The sequence below is a fragment of the Mus musculus genome, chromosome 5 (genome assembly GCF_000001635.26).
Source record: "Mus musculus strain C57BL/6J chromosome 5, GRCm38.p6 C57BL/6J".
NCBI lineage: Eukaryota > Metazoa > Chordata > Mammalia > Rodentia > Muridae > Mus > Mus musculus.
In genome coordinates this window covers 34022327-34044958 of record NC_000071.6, presented here as the reverse complement: position 1 = coordinate 34044958, position 22632 = coordinate 34022327, and the positions used below count along the sequence as shown (strand labels likewise).

The 22632-nt window shown below is 42.4% G+C and overlaps 1 protein-coding gene across 3 annotated transcripts in view; it reads left to right on the top strand.

Annotated features, from left to right (window-relative positions):
- Positions 1-22632, top strand: part of Poln (DNA polymerase N) — a 162348-nt gene that overhangs the window by 124568 nt on the left and 15148 nt on the right. For 2 of the 3 annotated variants that reach the window (NM_001289803.1, NM_181857.4), the window contains 2 exons: positions 12131-12213; positions 20522-20653. In NM_001289803.1, the coding sequence (NP_001276732.1) occupies positions 12131-12213; positions 20522-20653 (215 nt within the window). The remainder of the gene's footprint in view (positions 1-12130; positions 12214-20521; positions 20654-22632) is intronic. The other variant, NM_001289804.1, reaches the window with a different exon arrangement.

The window sequence follows — 22632 nt, the reverse complement described above, 5'->3', positions numbered from 1 at the left end:
CACATTAAAGCAATCATCCATCCTGACCAAGTAGGTTTTATTCCAGGGATGCAGGGATGGTTTAATATACGAAAATCCATCAATGTAATCCACTATATAAACAAACTCAAAGACAAAAACCACATGATCATCTCGTTGGATGCAGAAAAAGCATTTGACAAGATCCAACACCCATTCATGATAAAAGTTCTGGAAAGATCAGGAATTCAAGGCCCATACCTAAACATGATAAAAGCAATCTACAGCAAACCAGTAGCCAACATCAAAGTAAATGGAGAGAAGCTGGAAGCAATCCCACTAAAATCAGGGACTAGACAAGGCTGCCCACTTTCTCCCTACCTCTTCAACATAGTACTTGAAGTATTAGCCAGAGCAATTCGACAACAAAAGGAGATCAAGGGGATACAAATTGGAAAGGAGGAAGTCAAAATATCACTTTTTGCAGATGATATGATAGTATATATAAGTGACCCTAAAAATTCCACCAGAGAACTCCTAAACCTGATAAACAGCTTCGGTGAAGTAGCTGGATATAAAATTAACTCAAACAAGTCAATGGCCTTTCTCTACACAAAGAATAAACAGGCTGAGAAAGAAATTAGGGAAACAACACCCTTCTCAATAGTCACAAATAATATAAAATATCTCGGCGTGACTCTAACTAAGGAAGTGAAAGATCTGTATGATAAAAACTTCAAGTCTCTGAAGAAAGAAATTAAAGAAGATCTCAGAAGATGGAAAGATCTCCCATGCTCATGGATTGGCAGGATCAATATTGTAAAAATGGCTATCTTGCCAAAAGCAATCTACAGATTCAATGCAATCCCCATCAAAATTCCAACTCAATTCTTCAACGAATTAGAAGGAGCAATTTGCAAATTCATCTGGAATAACAAAAAACCTAGGATAGCAAAAACTCTTCTCAAGGATAAAAGAACCTCTGGTGGAATCACCATGCCTGACCTAAAGCTTTACTACAGAGCAATTGTGGTAAAAACTGCATGGTACTGGTATAGAGACAGACAAGTAGACCAATGGAATAGAATTGAAGACCCAGAAATGAACCCACACACCTATGGTCACTTGATCTTCGACAAGGGAGCTAAAACCATCCAGTGGAAGAAAGACAGCATTTTCAACAAATGGTGCTGGCACAACTGGTTGTTATCGTGTAGAAGAATGCGAATCGATCCATACTTATCTCCTTGTACTAAGGTCAAATCTAAATGGATCAAAGAACTTCACATAAAACCAGAGACACTGAAACTTATAGAGGAGAAAGTGGGGAAAAGCCTTGAAGATATGGGCACAGGGGAAAAATTCCTGAACAGAACAGCAATGGCTTGTGCTGTAAGATCGAGAATTGACAAATGGGACCTAATGAAACTCCAAAGTTTCTGCAAGGCAAAAGACACCGTCAATAAGACAAAGAGACCACCAACAGATTGGGAAAGGATCTTTACCTATCCTAAATCAGAGAGGGGACTAATATCCAACATATATAAAGAACTCAAGAAGGTGGACTTCAGAAAATCAAACAACCCCATTAAAAAATGGGGCTCAGAACTGAACAAAGAATTCTCACCTGAGGAATACCGAATGGCAGAGAAGCACCTGAAAAAATGTTCAACATCCTTAATCATCAGGGAAATGCAAATCAAAACAACCCTGAGATTCTACCTCACACCAGTCAGAATGTCTAAGATCAAAAATTCAGGTGACAGCAGATGCTGGCGAGGATGTGGAGAAAGAGGAACACTCCTCCATTGTTGGTGGGATTGCAGGCTTGTACAACCACTCTGGAAATCCGTCTGGCGGTTCCTCAGAAAATTGGACATAGTACTACCGGAGGATCCAGCAATACCTCTCCTGGGCATATATCCAGAAGATGCCCCAACTGGTAAGAAGGACACATGCTCCACTATGTTCATAGCAGCCTTATTTATAATAGCCAGAAGCTGGAAAGAACCCAGATGCCCCTCAACAGAGGAATGGATACAGAAAATGTGGTACATCTACACAATGGAGTACTACTCAGCTATTAAAAAGAATGAATTTATGAAATTCCTAGCCAAATGGATGGACCTGGAGGGCATCATCCTGAGTGAGGTAACACATTCACAAAGGAACTCACACAATATGTACTCACTGATAAGTGGATATTAGCCCAAAACCTAGGATACCCAAGATATAAGATACAATTTCCTAAACACATGAAACTCAAGAAAAATGAAGACTGAAGTGTGGACACTATGCCCCTCCTTAGAAGTGGGAACAAAACACCCTTGGAAGGAGTTACAGAGACAAAGTTTGGAGCTGAGATGAAAGGATGGACCATGTAGAGACTGCCATATCCAGGGATCCACCCCATAATCAGCATCCAAACGCTGACACCATTGCATACACTAGCAAGATTTTATCGAAAGGACCCAGATGTAGCTGTCTCTTGTGAGACTATGCCGGGGCCTAGCAAACACAGAAGTGGATGCCCACAGTCAGCTAATGGATGGATCACAGGGCTCCCAATGGAGGAGCTAGAGAAAGTACCCAAGGAGCTAAAGGGATCTGCAACCCTATAGGTGGATCAACATTATGAACTAACCAGTACCCCGGAGCTCTTGACTCTAGCTGCATATGTATCAAAAGATGGCCTAGTCGGCCATCACTGGAAAGAGAGGCCCATTGGACACACAAACTATATATGCCCCAGAACAGGGGAACGCCAGGGCCAAAAAGGGGGAGTGGGCGGGTAGGGGAGTGGGGGTGGGTGGGTATGGGGGACTTTTGGTATAGCATTGGAAATGTAAATGAGGTAAATACCTAATAAAAAATGGAAAGGAAAAAAAAAAAAAAAGAAAAGTAGGTAGTGCATCCAGCATCCAGCTTGCTTTTGTCACAATATCTTTTTGTTTATTTGCTTTTTGCTTGCTTTAAGACAGGGTGTCGCCAGGCAGCAGTGGCACATCCCTTTAATTCCAGCACTTGGGAGGCAGAGGCAGGTGGATTTCTGAGTTTGAGGCCAGCCTGGTCTACAGAGTGAGCTTCAGGACAGCCAGGGCTATACAGAGAAACCCTGTCTCAAAAACCAAAAAAAAAAAAAAAAAAAAAAAAAAAAAAAAAGACCAAGGGTCTTTGTGGAGCCCTGGTTGTCCTGGAACTTGCTCTGTGGATCAGTCTGGCTTCAGACTCAAATATCTGCCTTTCTGTGCCTCCTGAGCCCTGGGATTAAAGGCATATGCCATCAGCAGCCTGGGCACCCATGGTGTTTTGATGACATAGTTCTTTAAATATTTTCTCCATTTCTTCAATCGATACTGATCTATTTAACATGTTTCTTAAAGAACTAGAAGTTGAACCCAGGACCCCATGCATGATTAGCAAGTGCTCTTCTAGTGAGCCAGCCTCATTAACTCTCATCTGTAATGAGGTCAGTTTTTCTTTTTTTAATAGTTTTGATATATTCCCTAGGCTGTTCTAGAATTCAGAGACTTCTTGCCTCCACCTCCCAAATCCAGAGATTATAGGAATATGTCACTACATTTAATGCAAGGTCAATTTTACTTGTTTTTTAATTGCTGAGGAGGAAACCCAAGGCCTTAGAAATGCCAGCAAGCTGCTTCCCCTGACTCTGCAACCAGTTTGTACATTTGAATTTTCTTAAGATAATGTCCGTGTAACCTAGGGTTTCAAATGGAGTTGCACAAGGCATTTCTAAGGTTGTTGGGCTTTGTTTGTTTGTTTGTTTTAATTAACTAATTAATTTTTATACACTCCATATTTTATTCCCACCCCTATCCACCCTCCAACTGTTCCACATCCCATACCTTCTCCCCACCCCTCTGTCTCCATGTGGATGTGCCCACCCCCACCCCATCTAACTTCTAAACTCCCCAGGGCCTCTAGTCTCTTGAGGGTTAGGTACATCATCTCTGAATGAACACAGACCCGGCAGTCCTCTACTGTATGTGTGTTGGGGGCCTCATATCAGCTTCTGTATGCTGCCTGTTTGGTGTTCCAGTATCTGAGAGGTCTCTGGGGTCCAGGTTAATTGAGACTGCTGGTCCTCCTACAGGATTGCCCTTTTCCTCAGCTTCTTTCAGCCTTTCCTAATTCAACAACAGGGGTCAGCTGCTTCTGTTCATTGCTTGGGTGCAAATATCTGCATCTGACTCTTTCAGCTGCTTGTTGGGTCTTCCAGAGCAAGGTCATGCTAGGTCCTGTTTTGTGAGCACTCCATAGCGGCAGTAATAGTATCAGGTATTGGGGCCTCCCCTTGAGCTGGATCCCACTTTGGTTCTGTCGCTGGACCTTCTTTTCCTCAGGCTCCTCTCCATTTCCATCCCTGTAATTCTTGCAGACAGGAACAATTATGAGTCAGAGTTGTGATTGTGGGGTGGCCCCCCTCTCCCTAATTTTATGCCCTGTCTTCCTGCTGGAAATGGGCTCTATAAGTTCCTTCTCCCTACTGTCCAGCATTTCATCTAAGGTCCTTCCCCTTGAGCCCTGAGAGTCTCACTTCGCAGGTCTCTGCTGGAGGGTACCCCCAATCTCCTATCTCCAGAGCTTGCCTGTTTCCATTCTTTCTGCTGGCCCTCTGTGCTTCAGTTTTTTCCCTCACCTAATATCAGATCAGGTTCCCCTCTCCATCCCCCATTCCCCCCTCCACTTTCCCTCCCAGATCCCTCCCTCCCTCCCCACTTGTAACTGCTTTCTTCTCCCTCCCAAGTGAGACTCACTAACCCCACATCCGATAGAGGGCTAATATCCAAAAAATATATAAAGAACTCAAGAAGCTAATCACCAAAAAAACCAAACAACCCAGTCAAAAACTGGGATATAGAACTAAACCAAGATTTTACAACTGAGGAATCTCGAATGGCTCAGAAGCACCTAAAGAAATTTCAAAGTCCTTAGTGATCAGAGAAATGCAAATCTAAATGACCCCGAGATTCGACCTTAAACCAATCAGAATGGCTAAGATCCAAACTACAGGAGACAACACATGTTGGAGAGGATGTGGAGAGAGAGGGACACTCCTCCACTGCTGGTGGAATTGCAAACTGGTACAACTACTCTGGTAATCAATCTGGAGGTACCTCAGAAAACTGGAAATAGATTTACCTGAAGACGCAGCTATACCATTCTTGGGAATATACCCAAAAGATGCCCCACCATGCCACAGCGGTAGGTGTTCTGGTATGTTCATAGCAGCCTTATTTATAATAGCCAGAAGCTGAAAACAACCCAGATGTCCCACAACAGAAGAATAGATACAGAAAATGTGGTTGAAATACTACTCAGCTATTAAGAATGAAGACATCCTGACTTTTGCAATGGATAGAACTAGAAAATACCACCCTGAGTTTGTTAACTCAGACCCAAAAGTGGTATGTACTCACTAATAAGTGGGTATTAGCAAAAAAAAAAAAAAAAAAAAAAAGAATACCCAAGATACAGTCCACAGAACTAAAAAAGATCAACAAGCTATTTTTGTTTTTGTTTTGTTTTTAATTCCTCCACACCTAGAGTTACTTTCCGTTGTAGTTTCTTATTTTGTATGTTTGTGCTTATCCCGCTTTTGATGAAATTAACTAATTTAATTGTCTTTTTTATTTGCTATAGAACAAAAATCCTACTTGACAAATTGATCTCATGTTTTCTGCTTCTTATTTCATTAAGGAGTATCCTGTCTTTATCATTTCATTTCTTTTTTTTTTTAATTTTCTTAAATTTTATCATTTAAATGAATTTTATACATAAACATACTAATAATGAGTATTTTGAGAATCAAATAATAAATAAGAAAATTGTTCAACTTTGATATTCACATCCTTTCATACCCTAAAAATATCATTAATGAATATTTAATACTATCCATAACTGAGGATCCTGTATCTAATGTTGAATACTAAATTGTTTCAAAACATACAAAATATTCTTTGGGAGTTAATCATAGAAAAAGAGCATAAAATATTAAAAATGAGTCATTAAAAATATATTCAAAAGCCCTTATATGATACCACCTGACATAGTGAGAGAATATTTAAAACACATTATATATCTGTGTACCTTGTCTAACAATCAGTTTACTTAAAAATGATTATCAGTGTTTCTAAGAGAGAAATTATTTTATCAGTAAGTATATTTTAAATTTTTCAAAATAGCAAAAACTCTTTGAAGTTAAACATTAAGAAAATGCTAATTTCAAGCACGAGAAAAAATTATCAATAATATTTCCATGATGTTTTTAGAACATGATTTTAATATTTTCAACTGTTGATATTCAACAAGCAGAACAGTTATTTTAAAATATATTTCATTGTTATGTTTCCCTTTTCATTTCCGATTTTATTTGAATACTCTCTGTGCCCTCTGCTTAGTCTGGCTAAGGGTTAATCTATCTTGTTGATTTTTCTCAAAGAACCAGCTCCTGGTTTGGTTGATTCTTTGTATAGTTCTTTTTGTTTCTATTTCCTTGATTTCAGCCCTGAGTTTGATTATTTCCTGCCATCTACTCCTCTTGGATGAATTTGCTTCTTTTTGTTCTAAAGCTTTCAGGTGTGCTATCAAGCTGCTAGTGTAAGCTCTCTCCAGTTTCTTTTTGGAGGCACTCAGAGCTATGAGTTTTCCTCTTAGAACTGTTTTCATTGTGTCCCATAAGTTTTGGTATGATGTATCTTCATTTTCATTAAACTCTAAAAAGCTACTTCTTTCTTTCTTTCTTTCTTTCTTTCTTTCTTTCTTTCTTTCTTTCTTTCTTTCTTTCTTTCTTCCTTCCTTCCTTCCTTCCTTCCTTCCTTCCTTCCTTCCTTCCTCTCTCTCTCTCTCTCTCTTTCTTTCTTTCTTCACCAAGTTATCATTGAGTAGAGTGTTGTTCAGCATCCATGTGTATGTGTGCTTTCTGCTGTTTTTGTTGGTATTTAAAACTAGCCTTAGTCCATGGTAATCTGATAGGTTGCATGGGATTATTGCAATCTCCTTGTATCAGTTGAGGCCTGTTTTGTGACCAATTTTATGGTCAGTTTTGGAGAAGGTACCATGAGGTGCTGAGAAGAAGGTATATTCTTTTGCTTTAGGATGAAATGTTCTATAAATATCTGTTAGATCCATTTGGTTCTTAACTTCTGTAGTTTCACTGTGTCTCTGTTTAGTTTCTGTTTCCATGATCTGTCCATTGCTGAGAGTGGAATGCTGAAGTCTCCCACTATTATTGTGTGGAGTACAATGTGTGCCTTGAGCTTTAGTAAAGTTTCTTTTATGAATGTGGGTGCCCTTACATTTGGAGCATAGATGTTCAGACTTAAGAGTTCATTTTGGTAGATTTTTCCTTTAACCAGTATGAAGTTTCCTTCCGTATCTTTTTTGATTACTTCTGGTTGAAAGTTGATTTTATTCAATATTAGAATGACTACACCAACTTGTTTCTTGGGACCACTTGCTTGGAAAATTGTTTTCCAACTTTCTACTCTGAGGTAGTGTCTGTCTTTGTCACTATGGTGCGTTTCCTGTATGCAGCAAAATGCTGGGTCCTGTTTACGAATCCTCTCTGTTAGTCTATGTCTTTTTATTGGGGGAATTTAATCCATTGATGTTGTACTGGCTAGTTTTGTGTCAACTTGACACAGCTGGAGTTATCACAGAGAAAGAAGCTTCAGTTGAGGAAATGCCTCCATGAGATCCAACTGTAAGGCATTTTCTCAATTAGTGATCAAGGGGGAAAGGCCCCTTGTGGGTGGGACCATCTCTGGGCTGGTAGTCTTGGGTTCTATAAGAGAGCAGTCTGAGCAAGCCAGGTGAGGCAAGCCAGTAAAGAACATCCCTCCATGGCTTCTGCATCAGCTCCTGCTTCCTGACCTGCTTGAGTTCCAGTCCTGACTTCCTTTGGTGATGAACAGCAGTATGGAAGTATAAGCCAAATAAACCCTTTCCTCCTCAACTGCTTCTTGGTCATGATGTTTGTGCAGGAATAGAAACCCTGACTAAGACAAATTGGTACCAGAAGTGGGGTATTCCTGTGACAACCTGACTATGTTTTGGGGAAGACTGTGGAAGGACTTTGGAACTTTGGGCTTGAAGATCCATCCGTTGTTAAGAGCTCTATCAGATGTTGTGTAGGAGCTTGGAAGATAATGTTGAGAACACTGCAGAAGATGGAGGTCTGGTTTGTGAAATTTCAGAGGGAAAAATTAAAGACTCTTTTCAGGGCCATTGCTGTTTTGATTGTGAAGATTCTGTAGTTCTGGTTAGCTGGGGCTGAAGAATCAGCTGTGATTAACAAGATACCAGAACTATCAAAGCAAAAACTTTGCATTACTGGGACTATTGATGCTGGTTAGCTGGAGCTAAGAAATTAGCAGTGATTAAGAAGAGACCAGCATCACTGAGGTGACATCTTCTGGGAAGTGTTTTCTGAAAGCACAAAGAGGCTGTGTTCCAGAGATGGCCAAGGTTGTACTCCTGATGCAGCGGGACTTGGTAATATGTAAGGGTCACCCAGGTGGTACTGGTTTTGAAGGCATGAAGGGGTCATGCAAAGCAGCTGAGGCTTGGCACTGTGAGAGGCCATGGAAGGCCATTGGTGAAGGTGCAGCCTCAGTTGCAATTGAAGGCCCAGGACTGAAGGGGTCATGCAGTGTTTTGGAGATGCCAGTACCATGAGATGACCACCAAGAGCAGCAGCAGCAGTGGGGTACAGGCATCTGGAGCCTAGAGGATGATGCGTGTGCTACAAAGGGCATTGCTGGAGAAGTGACCCAAGCCCTTGGAGGAGCCCAGAAGATCATGAGTTGGATCCCAGACACTGGACAGTTGGAGATTGACTTTTGCTTTTGATTGTGACTGTGCCCTGATATTTTCCCTCTTGAAGGAAGAAACTGTTTTAGTGGAGCCCACAGTTAAGAGACTTTTAATTGTAAAAAGACTTTGGATTTTAAAAAAGATGGATATTTTAAAGAGATTGAAATTTTAAGAATATGGAAATGCTGTGGGACTTTTCAAGTTGTTTAGATCTTGGGGATGAATAAGATTGTAAGGGTTGAGGCTTACAAGTGATGTTTTTGTGTGTCAAGTTGACAAGGGGTCAATTGTACTGGCTAGTTTTGTATCAACTTGACACAGCTGGAGTTACCACAGAGAAAGGAGCTTCAGTTGAGGAAATGCCTCCATGAGATCCAGCTGTAAGGCATTTTCTCAATTAGTGATCAAGGGGGGAGGTCCCCTTGTGGGTGGGGCCATCTCTGGGCTGGTAGTCTTGGGTTCTATAAGAGAGCAGTCTGAGCAAGCCAGGTGAGGCAAGCCAGTAAAGAACATCCCTCCATGGCTTCTGCATCAGCTCCTGCTTCCTGACCTGCTTGAGTTCCAGTCCTGACTTCCTTTGATGATGAACAGCAGTATGGAAGTATAAGCCGAATAAACCCTTTCCTCCCCAACTGCTTCTTGGTCATGATGTTTGTGCAGGAATAGAAACCCTGACTAAGACAGATGTTAAGAGATATTAAGGAAAAGTGATTACTTCCTGTTATTTTTGTTGTTAGCGGCGGAATTATGTTTGTGTGACTATCTTCTTTTGGGATTGTTGAAAGATTACTTTCTTGCTTTTTCTAGGGTGTAGTTTCCTTCATTGTGTTGGTGTTTTCCATCCATTATCCTTTGTAGGGCAGGATTTATAGAAAGATATTGTGTAAATTTGGTTTTGTCATGGAATATCTTTGTTTCTCCATCTGTGGTAATTGAGAGTTTTGCTGGGTATAGCACCCTGGGTTGGCATTTGTGTTCTCTTAGGGTCTGTATGACATCTGCCCAGGATCTTCTAGCTTTCATAGTCTCTGGTGAGAAGTCTTGTATAATTCTGATAGGTCTGCCTTTGTATGTTACTTGACCTTTTCCCCTTACTGCTTTTAATATTATTTCTTTGTTTAGTGCATTTTGTGTTTTGATTATTCTGTGATGGGAGGAATTTCTTTTCTGGTCTAGTCTATTTGGAGTACTGTAGGCTTCTTGTTATGTTCATGGGCATCTCTTTCTTTAGATTAGGGAAGTTTTCTTCTATAATTTTGTTGAAGATATTTACTGGCCCTTTGAGTTGGGAATCTTCACTCTCTTCTGTACCTATTATCCTTAGGTTTCATCTTCTCATTGTGTCCTGGATTTCCTGGATGTTTTGGGTTAGGAGCTTTTTTTGCTTTTTGCATTTTCTTTGACTGTTGTGTCAATGCTTTCTATGGTAACTTCTGCACCTGAGATTCTCTCTTCTATCTCTTGTATTCTGTTGGTGATGTTTGCATCTATGACTCCTGATCTCTTTCCTAGGTTTTCTAACTACAGGGTTGTCTCCCTTTGTGATTTCTTTATTGTTTCTATTTCCATTTTTAGATCTTGGATGGTTTTGTTCATTTCCTTCGCCTGTTTTATTGTGTTTTCCTGTAATTCTTTAAGGGTTTTTTGTGTTTCCTCTTTAAGGGCTTCTAGCTGTTTACCTGTGTTCTCCTGTATTTCTTTCAGGGAGTTATTTATGTCCTTCTTAAAGTCCTCTACCACAATCATGAGAAGTGATTTTAGATCTGAATCTTGCTTTTCAGGTGTGATGGTGTATCCAGGACTTGCTATGGTGGGAGAATTGGATACTGATGATGCCAAGTAATCTTGGTTTCTATTGCTTATGTTCTTATGCTTGCCTCCTGCCATCTGATTTTCTCTAGTGCTACCTGCCCTCGCTATATCTGACTGGAGCCTGTGATCCTAGTTATGTCAGAACTCTTCAGAGTTCAGATGTCTCTGGGATCCTGTGATTCTGGGATTCTGTAATCCTAATATACTGGGCATGTTAGATCACCTGGGAGTGGAGCTTCCTCTGAGTGTTGTGGGACTGGCTGTGGAGTTCAAGCCCAAGGTCTGCTCAGGGCATGGGCCCAGAACAAAAGGAACCCATGCCACTGGTCAGGCTGAGTTCCTGAATGCCTGGGTTCCTCTGGTCCCTAACATTTCCTTTCTTTCACGTTATTTTTATTGTCTTTCTTGTTTGTTTGTTTGTTTGTTTTTTCAATGTGTTTTGAACTGAAAATACTTATTTTTATTATTTATTATTTTATTTATTGACATCCTAAATGTTGCCCCCCTCTTTGTCCCCATCACAGAAGTCTTTCCCCATCTCTTCTCCCCTTCCCCTCTGAGAGGGTGCCCCTCTCAGCAACCCCCTCTCCCCCCTGCCCTGGGGCATCAAGTCCCTACAGGATTAGGCAAATTTTCTCACACTGAGACCAGACAAGGCAGTCCTCTGCTGCATATGTATCAGGGGGCCTTGGAAAAGCCTGTGTATACTCTTTGGTTGGTAGCTCAGTCTCTGGGAGCCCAGGTGACATACTAGGAAAACACACACACACACACAAGACTGAGCTTTTACCTTGATGTGCAGTATAAACAGGAAGTGAAGGCTAAGATAGAACTGGGAATACTTTGATCAACACAGACCCACAGTCACAAAGACTGAGAGAGGCTCTGTCCTTTGGTGCTTGAATCTGTGCTTACTTTGTCATTCAGACTGGGTGTAGATGCCATGGATGTTCTCAAGAGCAGCAATCAGAGGAAGCTCTTCTTAGGCACAGGCACCCTCACTGGGAGGTGCTGGGGAGGGAGGAGCAACTCTTGGGGCACTGTGCTTTTCCACTATTTCAGCTCTCTTCTCTGAGACACTGGTCCACATGCAGTCCCAGAGCTGATCCTCACTCTGTCTGAATGCTGTAGCTATAGAGTAGAGCTCACCCTGCTTTCTGTGGGAGATCAAAGCAACAGCTGCTTATTCAATCCTGGGAGGAACTACACAGGACTAAAACCAGCTCACCCCTGTAGTGGCCACAGTTGTGGCTCAGGGTCAGTCAGGGTAATGCTGGATGGACATTCTTTCGTGAGAGCAATATTTAGCTTTGATTTATGGTTTCCCCAGAATTTGAGGGCCAGGGTCTCACTGTCTCTTTGGGAGCCTATGGAGAGCTGAATACTGCACACATTATAAGTCTTTTCTGCCTCCTGGACAGCTGGCTTGAAATGGTGAAGGACCTCCAGGGAAGGTGACAGAATTCTGTCCCTCTGCAAACAGTGCCAACAATGCCAGATAACATGCCATTTTTCATTGCAGGAAGGACATTCCCATAGAGCGTGTGACACACATGGACAGAGAACAAACCAAGAAAGTGGTGTACTCCGTGGTCTATGGAGCTGGTGAGCCATAGGGAAGGACTGGGTTCTTGTTGTCATCCATTAACCAGTGAAAGAATGCCTGTATTCAAGTGTGCCATGCCTCAGAGAAGTCACTGTGTGAGTCGTATGCTATTTACACAAACACCTCAGTGGTATTGTTTTAAGACATTAGTCAAGCCACTCCATGCACTGACTCATAGTGCCATCCACCCTTTAAGACAGTATTTCTCAACCTTCTGAGTGCTGTGACCCTTTAATACAGTTTCTCATGTGTGGGGACCCCAGCCATAAAGTTTATTCTTGTTGTTACTTCATAACTCTAGTTCTGCTACTGTTATGAATCATCATGTAAGTGTCTGTGTTTTCTGATTGTCTTAGGGGACTCTGTGAAAGAGTCATCAACAGCCCCACCCCCAGGGGTTACAACCCACAGGTTGAGAAGCACTGCTTTAAGAGCAGCAATAGAAGTTCAGAGAGTGACCAAATCCTACCCCACATCTCACCACAGTGAGAGGTATCATCTCTGTGCATAGAAACTCTCATCCTTAAAAACACACTACCCAAAGTGGGCTCTGGTAGGACCTGGTTCTGCTTCTTAGCACAAACTCAGTAATGAGCTGTCCTTCTCTTTCTCCTCTTTCCAGAGTAGTAATCCTTCTACTTTGATCCACTCTGCTCTTTTCTTCTTTCTTGCACTCTCCTGATTAGTCTGTCAGTAGTGGGTTTTAAAAAATATATTTTATTTATGTGTATGTGTGCTCTGCCTGTACAGCATACATGTTCACTGCCCCCCAGAGGCCAGAAGAGCAAAGGATCTGGCAGGGCTGGGATTAAAGAGGTCGTGAGCTGCCATGTAGGTGCTAGGAACCAAATTCCAGTCCTGTGGAAGAGCAGCCAGTGCTCTTCACGACTGAGCCTTCTCTCTAACTCCTCGAGTGTGTTCTCCCCCCACCCCAGGTCATGCTAAAATAGGGACTGGTTCTCCCTCAGAAGAGGCTATGAGCCCTCTGTTCCTTCCTTGAGAAGCAGTCTATCTGCTGTCACAGATCCAGGCCTGCATGGATCTCCTTGCTTTGGTCAATACTGCTTTGAGCACATCGGGGCTTGTACATAAACCCTGAGAATAATTTGAAAGCCAGTTTTAGGTCAAGGAAAGCCAACAAAACTGCTGGAGTGTAAACTCCAGCGTGGGGCATGCTTGTCACTCCCAGTTCCCTCGGTTTCTGTAACTGCAGTGCTATGGATATGTGTTTCTTCTGGATCCCATTGTCTTGTTCAGATCTCTCCCCAGTACTCAGGACTGTGCACTTGCCCTTCCTGTTACATGTTTTTCCATATGCATAAGAAAACACATCCATCTTTACCCAACTCTCCCCTTCTCAGCCATCACCCACCACTGTACCAGTTACTCACACCTAGGCAGTAAGTTACCACAGACAGTAAGTACATTTGTTATCTCACGGTTCATGTGGTGCCTGCCCCGTAGGCTAAGTGAGGCTGTGCTATCACCCGAGGCTGCCCTGGTATTCTTATTTCCTCGGCTTCTGTTTCCTGTGGGCCCCATGGGTCTCTGGCATGAACACCCTGCACTGTGACCACTTTACACTTCAAAGCCAGCTGGCTGCCAACTACCAGCTGGCTGCCTATTCGTTTTGTTCAGGGTAAAATGCCCATCCTGAGCATGAGCCCAAGAGGCCAGGAGTGTCCATCAGTTCCGTTCTGCTTACTAAAAACACACAGAGTACAAAGCACCCACTGAACAAGTAACAATGCTTTGAGAACATCAGACCCTAGGAAGTGTCTAGAAAGCAATGTGGAAGCCAGTAATCAAACTTAGGGTAAGAGTACAGTCATGATACTGGTGGCTCTCCTCAGTGTGGCCTATCCCATTTCCTCCTCAGCCTCCTCCCTACTGTCCTCCAGATTTCAGGGGTTTCGCAGGAGAAGCAACATTCTGCCAGATTAGAACTTGATGTTTTGGGTCCTCCTGCAGATCTGCCATACCAATGTTGTCTCCCACCTCCCCCCACTTCTACCCCACCCCCACCCCAGGACTCAAATCCCAGTTCTATTCACCACTTGACCTGTACCTCTTTGCCCATTCCTTTCCCCTTCAAGATTCCCATGGGGTTGCTGGAGCTACAACTGGTACCGTTAACTTGCATCTCTGCCATCTGCTTTCTGTTTATCTGGCTCCCATTTCAGGTGTGAGCTGTGTGGCTAAGCTTCCAGAGGTCTCCCCCTACCCCACCCCGCCAAGCTGGAGCTGGCACAGGAGGGATGGATGCAGGATGAATGTGTGATTGCCCTAAGTGTGACTTGGTCTTGGCCTCTCCAGTAGGAGTCAGCTCTCACCACAATAGTTGTTACCCAGAGAAACATGGCCTCCCAGCACCCACTGGCTCCTTATGCGCCTTCACTTTGTGTTCTCTGGGGAGGACGTAAATAAGCAATGAGTCAGGAGCTGTGATGCGAGTGAAGGGAGCAATTTGCTGCTTTTAGCTCGGGGGTAATGGGGGCTCCCACCCTGAGCTTCTATCTTTGCTGCTCCATTGTTCCTGCTCCACCTAATAGCTGGAATTACTGTGTATCTGCTATTCAGTTCATGATGTTTCTATCCCTCCCTTATTTGAGCCAGACCTTGCTGATGAGCAGGCTTGGGGCATAATAAAACCACCAGGCTCCAGTGCTACTGGGGCCTTGGGAAACCCAGTGGAGGAACCTTGGACAGGCAGCTTGTGGTGGCATATAGGAGTGTTTCCACAGATGCCATTCAGAGCAACCCAGAAGCTGCTGATAGTAATGCCTAGCCAGGGAGAAACATAGCTCTAACGCCACCTTAAGAAAATGGTTATGTGATTGATCATTGTGAGAACTGTGATGAGGACAGAGTGGGAAACCCTGGGGCTATGAGACAAGCAGAGAAGGCACTGGGAAAAGATGTGCATGTGCATGCCCGTCTCCTGCAGCAGGTATGGCAGTCCCTCCTGGCCTCCTATCACCTAAGATTTATGTATCCCATGTGTTATCTAGGATCTTGACCCAGAGCTGGCTCACAAGCACATTGCCTCTTCTATATCCAGCTAAATTCAGCATCTTGCTGGGCCTGCTTATAGCCATCTGTGCTAGTTGATTTTTGTAAACGTGATAGAAATCAAGACATAACTGGGAAAAGGGAATCTTAACTGAGAAAGTGCCTGCCTCCAAGAAATTGAAGCCAAGTCTATGGGTATTTTCTTGATTAATAAGTGATGTGGGAGGCTCCAGCTCATTGTGAATGGTACCACCCGTGAGTAGGTAGGTGGTCCTGTGTTGTATAAGAAAGCAAGCAGAGCAAGCCATTGGAAGCCACCCAGTAAAACAGCATTCCCCCATGGCTTCTGCTCCTATTTCTGCTTCCAGGTACCTGACCTGCTTGAGGTCCTGCCCTAACTTCCCTCAGTGAAGGACTATAAGTGAAATGTATAATTAAATAAGCTCTTTCCTTCCCAAGTTGCTTTTGGTGATAGTCTTTTATCACAGCAATAGAAACTCTAATGCACTATCTCTGAGTTCAGCAGGACTCTAGTCCCTCCTGGAATTCATTCCTAATCCCCAGGCTTGCTGGGCTCCTGCTTTCTGAAGGTTGGCCTAATGCTGAGTCCTCCCCATGATTCCTCAGTGAACTCCATATTCAGCTGTTGTACAATCAGCAGGAACTCATTGGATGCATGCAGAATGCCAGGCCTACCCTGAAGCAGGAGGATAAGGGTTCATGCCTGCTCCTAAGGTACCTGACTCTGCCAGGAGAAACACAAAGTGAAGCCAAGCCTCATACTGAGTACCCTGGGGATTGTACTTATGATGGAGCCTCAGAACTTAGGAAGCTGCCCAGAGCAGCAATACCTGGGCTGTATGGGAAGTCCTGTTTAAGTAGGCTATACAACATTCTTGGAGCTTCCTGATGCTAGGCACTTTCTCATGGCTAGAAACAGAAATGGCCTAGTTAACACTTCTGTTGCTGTTATAAATTACCCTGCAGAAATCAACTTAGGGAAGAAAGGGTTTATTATATTTACAATTCCAGGCTACAGTCTATTACTGCAGGAAAGTTAAGACAGGAACTTAAGCATCACATCCACAGTCAAGAGAAGAGAGGAAACATGGATCCTTGCTTGCTGTTCTTTTACACTGTTCAAGAGCTCTGCCTAGGGAATAGTGCTGCCCACAATGAGCTGGGTCTTCCTACACTAGTCAAAATAACTCTCTATAGACATGCTCACAGACCAACCTGATCTTAGATAATTCCTGAACTGAGGCTCTCTTCCCTGGTGATTCTAGTTTGTGTCACGCTAGCAATTAAAATTAAGGAGCATAAATTGCTCATATACTTGACATGCAAACACCGGAACTTTCCACTCTATAACCTCAAAGTTGAGGAGTGACTTATTTATTTTTATTTTATATTCATTAGTGTTTTGCATGCATATATGACTGTGAGATATCAGATCCCTTGAAACTGGAGTTGTAGACAGTTGAGAGGTGCCATGTGGGTGCTGGGAATTGAACCCAGGTTCTCTGGAAGAGCAGTCAGTCATCTCCAGCCCCTCATGTTAATTTTATAATGTAAAATACAATCCAATTCCAAAAACCTCTCGATGTCTTAAAAAACTTCCAGAACTTCAAAAGTCCTTTAAAGTCTCTTGCAAATTCTCGTAACTATAGGCTCCTATAAAGACAAAACCAAGTTTCATCCTTACATGTTTTTCTTCCAAAATGGAAATGCTGGGACATAAATGAACAATCATAAACTAAATTTTAAATTTTAGCAAATCTAAAATCTAGCATAGACTCAAATCCTATAGTTCAGCACACATCTGAGATTCACTCACAGTCTTCTGGGCTCCAAAGGCTTTGGGCAGCACCACTTCTCTAGCTCTGCTGTCTGTGGCATACGTAGTTTCCCATTAACCAGCTTCATTTAGTACCTAAAACTACTTTTTGGGTGTAGACATCCTCCAGTTCTGGATTCTCCAATATATTGGAGGGGTCTTAATTGCAACTGAGGCTTCACCTTCAGCAATGGCCAGTCAAGGTCCTTCTTCAGAGACTCCAACTCTGTCACAAGGTGCCAAGCCTCAGATATTCTCAAATCCTCCATTTAAAACCTTCAAAACCAGTACTTACATTACCAAGTTCTGAAATGTAGCCTTACCCACTTTGACCACAGCTTATTAGCTCTCATGTGCTGACACTGAGAAAATACTTTTCTGTTGTGCCAATGCATCATGGTGTTATTCTTGTTGACAACCACAAGATTAGCTGATTCTTCATAACCTTCTTTCACAATCAGCACACACAGTGTTTTAGCCAAAATATTATGCAAATAGCCTTAATCCAGTTAGTAATAAAGTTCCCATTTCCCTCTGAAACATGATCTGGGCCTCTTCTGTCTATATTACTTCCAGCAGTCTTATTTTTGAAACTCCCACAAGAATGGCCAATTTTCTGCTCTCCATAGGCACCAAGCATGCACATGGTTCACAAACATACACATAAAATAAAATAAAACAAAAAATATTTTAAAATAATGGCTCATTAAGTTCTTCCCAGAAAGCTGATTGACTTTTTCCAGCCAAAGTAACAAACGTTTCCACATTCTGCCCATCAAAACAATCCAAGCATAAAAACTAATGGTCAGGTCTAATACAGAGCACCCAGCTTCTGCTAATAGTTTCTATCCAAGTTATACTTATGTTGCTGCAATAAAATATCCTTGGAAAAATTGTTTATTTGGAATATAATCCAGGATGCCTAAACATATAAAGTCATAGGCCTGATGACCCAGATGTTGGACTTGTAGACAAAGACTTCAAAGCTGCTCATGAGCATAAAGAAAAACATGCTCACAACAGTTGGGGAAAAGAGAATCTGCCAAAGAAGAAGAGCCAAATGGTAACTCTGGAACTGCAATTAGCAGTATCTGAAATTAAAAGTTCCCCAAATTAGTTTAGCAACGCATTGGAAATTAGAAAAGAAGACAATTCTAAGTTCCTCTGACTGGCTGAATGGCCAATGGACTTGTCTATTCCAGTGCTGTAGCTGAAAGTAATGATTAGAATTTGATGGAAGAAAGGGTTTTTGATGAAATTTTTCAGTAAAATGCAGCAAAACACATAACTTTATTATGGAGACACCACACTATCTTCATTAAGCCCTAAGGGGATTTAAAGAGGTTTCCCCTGCCCCCAGCAAAATTTGTGCCAGGAAGGTCTGGACATGGGCAGAGGAGCCAGGGATTTGTCCCTCTCTATTGAGGAAAAAAAAAACAAAAAACAAAAAACAAAAAAAAAAAAACAAACAAACAAAAAAAAAAAAACCAAAAACGAGCTCGCCACTCTTCCAAGCAAACCTGCCTTTTCTCTGCTCCTAGTGTTCAATATTGCTGCCATTAGAACTCCTGAGGGTTTCAGTTGGTGAAGGCCAGGGGTAGCCTCACTAAAAAGGGAATCAAAAGGTGATTCTGAGAGGTCAGATAGTTCCTCTTTTAAGAAACTCTTCCTATCATAGACATAGAGCTTAAGCCTTAAGCCTAAAGGCCTCTTGGGTATTCCTTGTGAGCCGGAGTTGGCTAGTTCAAAGCTCAGTGAACCTTCCTTTTGCCCTAGTAATGACACCAGGAATCAGCTCTTGGAATCCTTCGGTGTTACTCCAAGAACACAGGACTTTCTCCATAATACTACTGGTAGGAAAGGGCCCTGGTATGCATTCCTGAAGGAGAATAGAAGAGAATAGTTGCACATTAAACCTCAAGTAGAACCCACATTGGCTTAGAGTTTGGTTCATAGGATTCCTGACCAGCCCCAGCGCTAAGGATTAGGCTAAGAACTATTAGAATACTACTCAGCTATTAAAAAAAATGAATTTATGAAATTCCTAGGCAAATGGATGGACCTGGAGGGTATCATCCTGAGTGAAGTAACCCAATCACAAAGGAACTCCCACAATATGTACTCACTGATAAGTGGATATTAGCCCAGAAACTTAGGATACCCAAGATATAAGATATAACTTGCCAAACACATGAAATTCAAGAAGAACAAAGACCAAAGTGTGGACACTTTACCCTTTCTTAGAAATGGGAACAAAACATCCATAGAAGGAGTTACAGAGACAAAATTTGGAGCTGTGACGAAAGGATGGACTATCTAGTGATTGCCATATGCAGGGATCCATCCCATAATCAGCTTCCAAATGCTGACACCATTGCATACACTAGCAAGATTTCGCTGAAAGGACCCAGATATAGCTGTCTCTTGTGAGACTATGCCGGGGCCTAGCAAACACAGAAGTGGATGATCACAGTCAGCTATTGGATGGGTCACACGGCCCCTAATGGAGGAACTAGAGAAATTACCCAAGGAGCTAAAGGGAACTGCAACCCTATAGGTGGAACAACAATATAAACTAACCAGTACCCGGAAGCTCTTGTCTTTAGCTGCATATGTATCAAAAGATGGCCTAGTCGGCCATCACTGCAAAGAGAGGCCCATTGGACTTGCAAACTTTATATGCCCCAGTACAGGGGAACGCCAGGGCCAAAAAGGGGGAGTGGGTGGGTAGGGGATTGGGGGGGTGGGTATGGGGGAATCTTTGGGATAGCATTGAAAATGTAAACGAGGAAAATACCTAATTAAAAAAAAAAGAACTATTATTCCCAATTCATGATTGAAGAAACACATTTTTGAGAGTTAAACAACTTCCCCCAAGACCACTAGAACTTCTTGTGGATGGCAGAGATGAAGTCAGATCTAGACTTGTATATCCCAGTATCTGAGCCCCCAAACAGGAGGCTCATGTGCTAGAACTTGGTGCCACCTCCACCAGAGACTTTCACTACTTCATTGTGGCTACTTCACAAGAACTTTGCCTCTTTGGGAGCAAAATACTGACCTAGGTCAAAAGCATGTATTCTAAAATAAGAATGCTGAGCATGGGGGCCCCTGAATATCATATTTCCACATTTGCCATCTACTCTGCCTTCCTTGTTCCTGTGGGCCTCACAGCTTTTCTACAGTCAGATCTCTCCTATTGACTAAGCTGAGAGTAATGATTCTGCCAGTTCCCAACTTCACATGCAGCTCCTGGCAAACAGTCAAGACTAATGGGAGAAATACATTTTAAGTGGCCTTATTCAGGTCAGTGGCCAACTAACATTCAGTATGTAAGGCCCAAAACTAATACTATCCAAACCAATCACATAAGACCCACACCACCACTGGGCCCTTTGTCCCTCAGGCCTGCAGTTAGGTAGGCCTGGACTCTAATGGTATGTATTCCTGACTCACAGGGAAAGAGCGGCTTGCTGCTTGCCTTGGAGTCACTGTTTTGGAAGCCACCCACTTTTTGGAGAGATTTTTGCAGAAGTACAAGAAAATCAAGGACTTTGCCCAGACAGTTATTGGCCAGTGTCACAGTGCAGGTAAGCCAGCTGCAGCCAGGCCTCTCCTTTTAAAACAGACAGTGGTGTCCATAGCTCCTCACTTTGTTGCTAAGTGGATGGACAGACAAATGAGTGTCTTATGGTTTGTGTATGACTTAGTGAAGTTGGGTGGAGGTGTCTGAGCTATCAGCCCTACTGGATCAACAGTGCTAAAAGACTGCATGTAGAAAGGAGGGGGCTAGAGCTGGTTTCTACCTGTAGCAACAAAATGAACAAGCTTGACTTAACATGATAGATATACATAGGTAAAAGTAAACAGATAGCTGTAGCTATCTTTTGCTACTTTGTGGATTCTTTTTTTCTTCCACACTTCTGCACCCTTTCAAATCCCTAACACTAAGGGATAAGGGAGAAAGGAAAGAGATTCCTGAATAAAGTCAGGGGCAGAAAGGGGGCAACATTATCATTAGACTCCTTCCTGCTGATTAGGGGTGTCAAGTTTATTGGAGCAAGTTTGATTTTAGCTGTCAGGATATCTAATTTCTTCTTTGCCCCTCCTAGAGCAAGCATGAGGTAAATCATAGTCAGCTCCTGTGGGCAAACTGAAGTAGCTCCATAACCCACACCTGGGATTAAAATGAAAACATATTCTTATAATATTTCTGTGTTTTTTAAAGAAATCAAAACTCCAAAATTGTCACAACAGATAAAACCCTACACCTAGGTTAGGCGGTGGTGGTGTATGCCTTTGATCCCAGCACTTAGTCAGAGGCAGTCGGATCTGTGTGAGTTCAAGGCCACTCTGGTCTGCAGAGTGAGTTTCTGGACAGCCAGTATTGTTAAACAGAGAAACATGTTTCAACAAACAAACAAACAAACAAAACCCTACACCTGAAAGTGAAGACCATATATTCCTACATTCTGACATGTACTTTATTTATATTTATATTTATATTTACATTTATATAGTATCTCCACAAGTAAAACATGTCTATAAACATAGCACAATATGGATGTAGCTTTATATACCCTCTGTGAGTATGACTCTGCCCACATATTTGTTTGAAAATGCATTGCAATCTTACTGACCATACATTTATTTAAAAAGCTATCCCAATTAAACCAGTCTCACCAAAAATATGAGACTTGGACACATAAACCTTAATTGGAAATAAGAGGATAAAGGGTGTTTTTAAAATATTTATTTATTTTAATTTTTATGAGCGTAAGTGTTTTGTTCACATGTATAGTAAGTGTATGGCATATGTGGCTGGTGTTATGGAGCCCAGAAGAGGGCATTGGATCCCCAGAACTGTAGTTATGGATGGTTGTGAGGTACCATGTGGGTGCTGGGAACCAAACGCAGGTTCTCTGCAAGAACAGCCAGTGCTCTTAATCACTGAGCCATCTGTCCAGCCCAAGAATAATTGTAAAAGAAAAAGATTTGTAACTGTGGATGACTTGTATTCAACTAAAATAAAATATAAACAAGCAAACTGTAGGAAAGAGCAGCAGAGGGAATCACAGAAGGAAAGAAAGGAAATAAAGGGAGGATCAGATATTAACAACAAGCAAGAGGGTTAATAATAGGTGCAGAGATAGCATTTACAAATTAGGACTAACTAGATGAAAAAGAAAATTGGGTTGGCCTGGCAGGACTTCCCATTCTTAAATATGCGCTCTAGAATGTGCCCCATGGTACAGCAAACAACTGTAGTCCCAGATGCTCTCAGGAACTCAAGAGATCCTGATAGCCTGGAGCCTGAGCTCATGCTCATAGGGTCTAGGCAGGCCCCACAGGCTTGAAGAGTCTGATGTCAGAGCTATAACCTGAGGATAGTCTATGAGGAGTAAAGGGATTAGATCAGGAGCAGAGGTGAAATGAGGGCAAACAACAGGTGTGTCACTCAAGGAGATTCCAAGAGGCTGGGACCCAAACCGTGCAAGTGGGGTCAGGATCTAGATGTCCATGCACTCTATCTTCCCCAGCCCAAACAGAATCACAACCACACCATTGC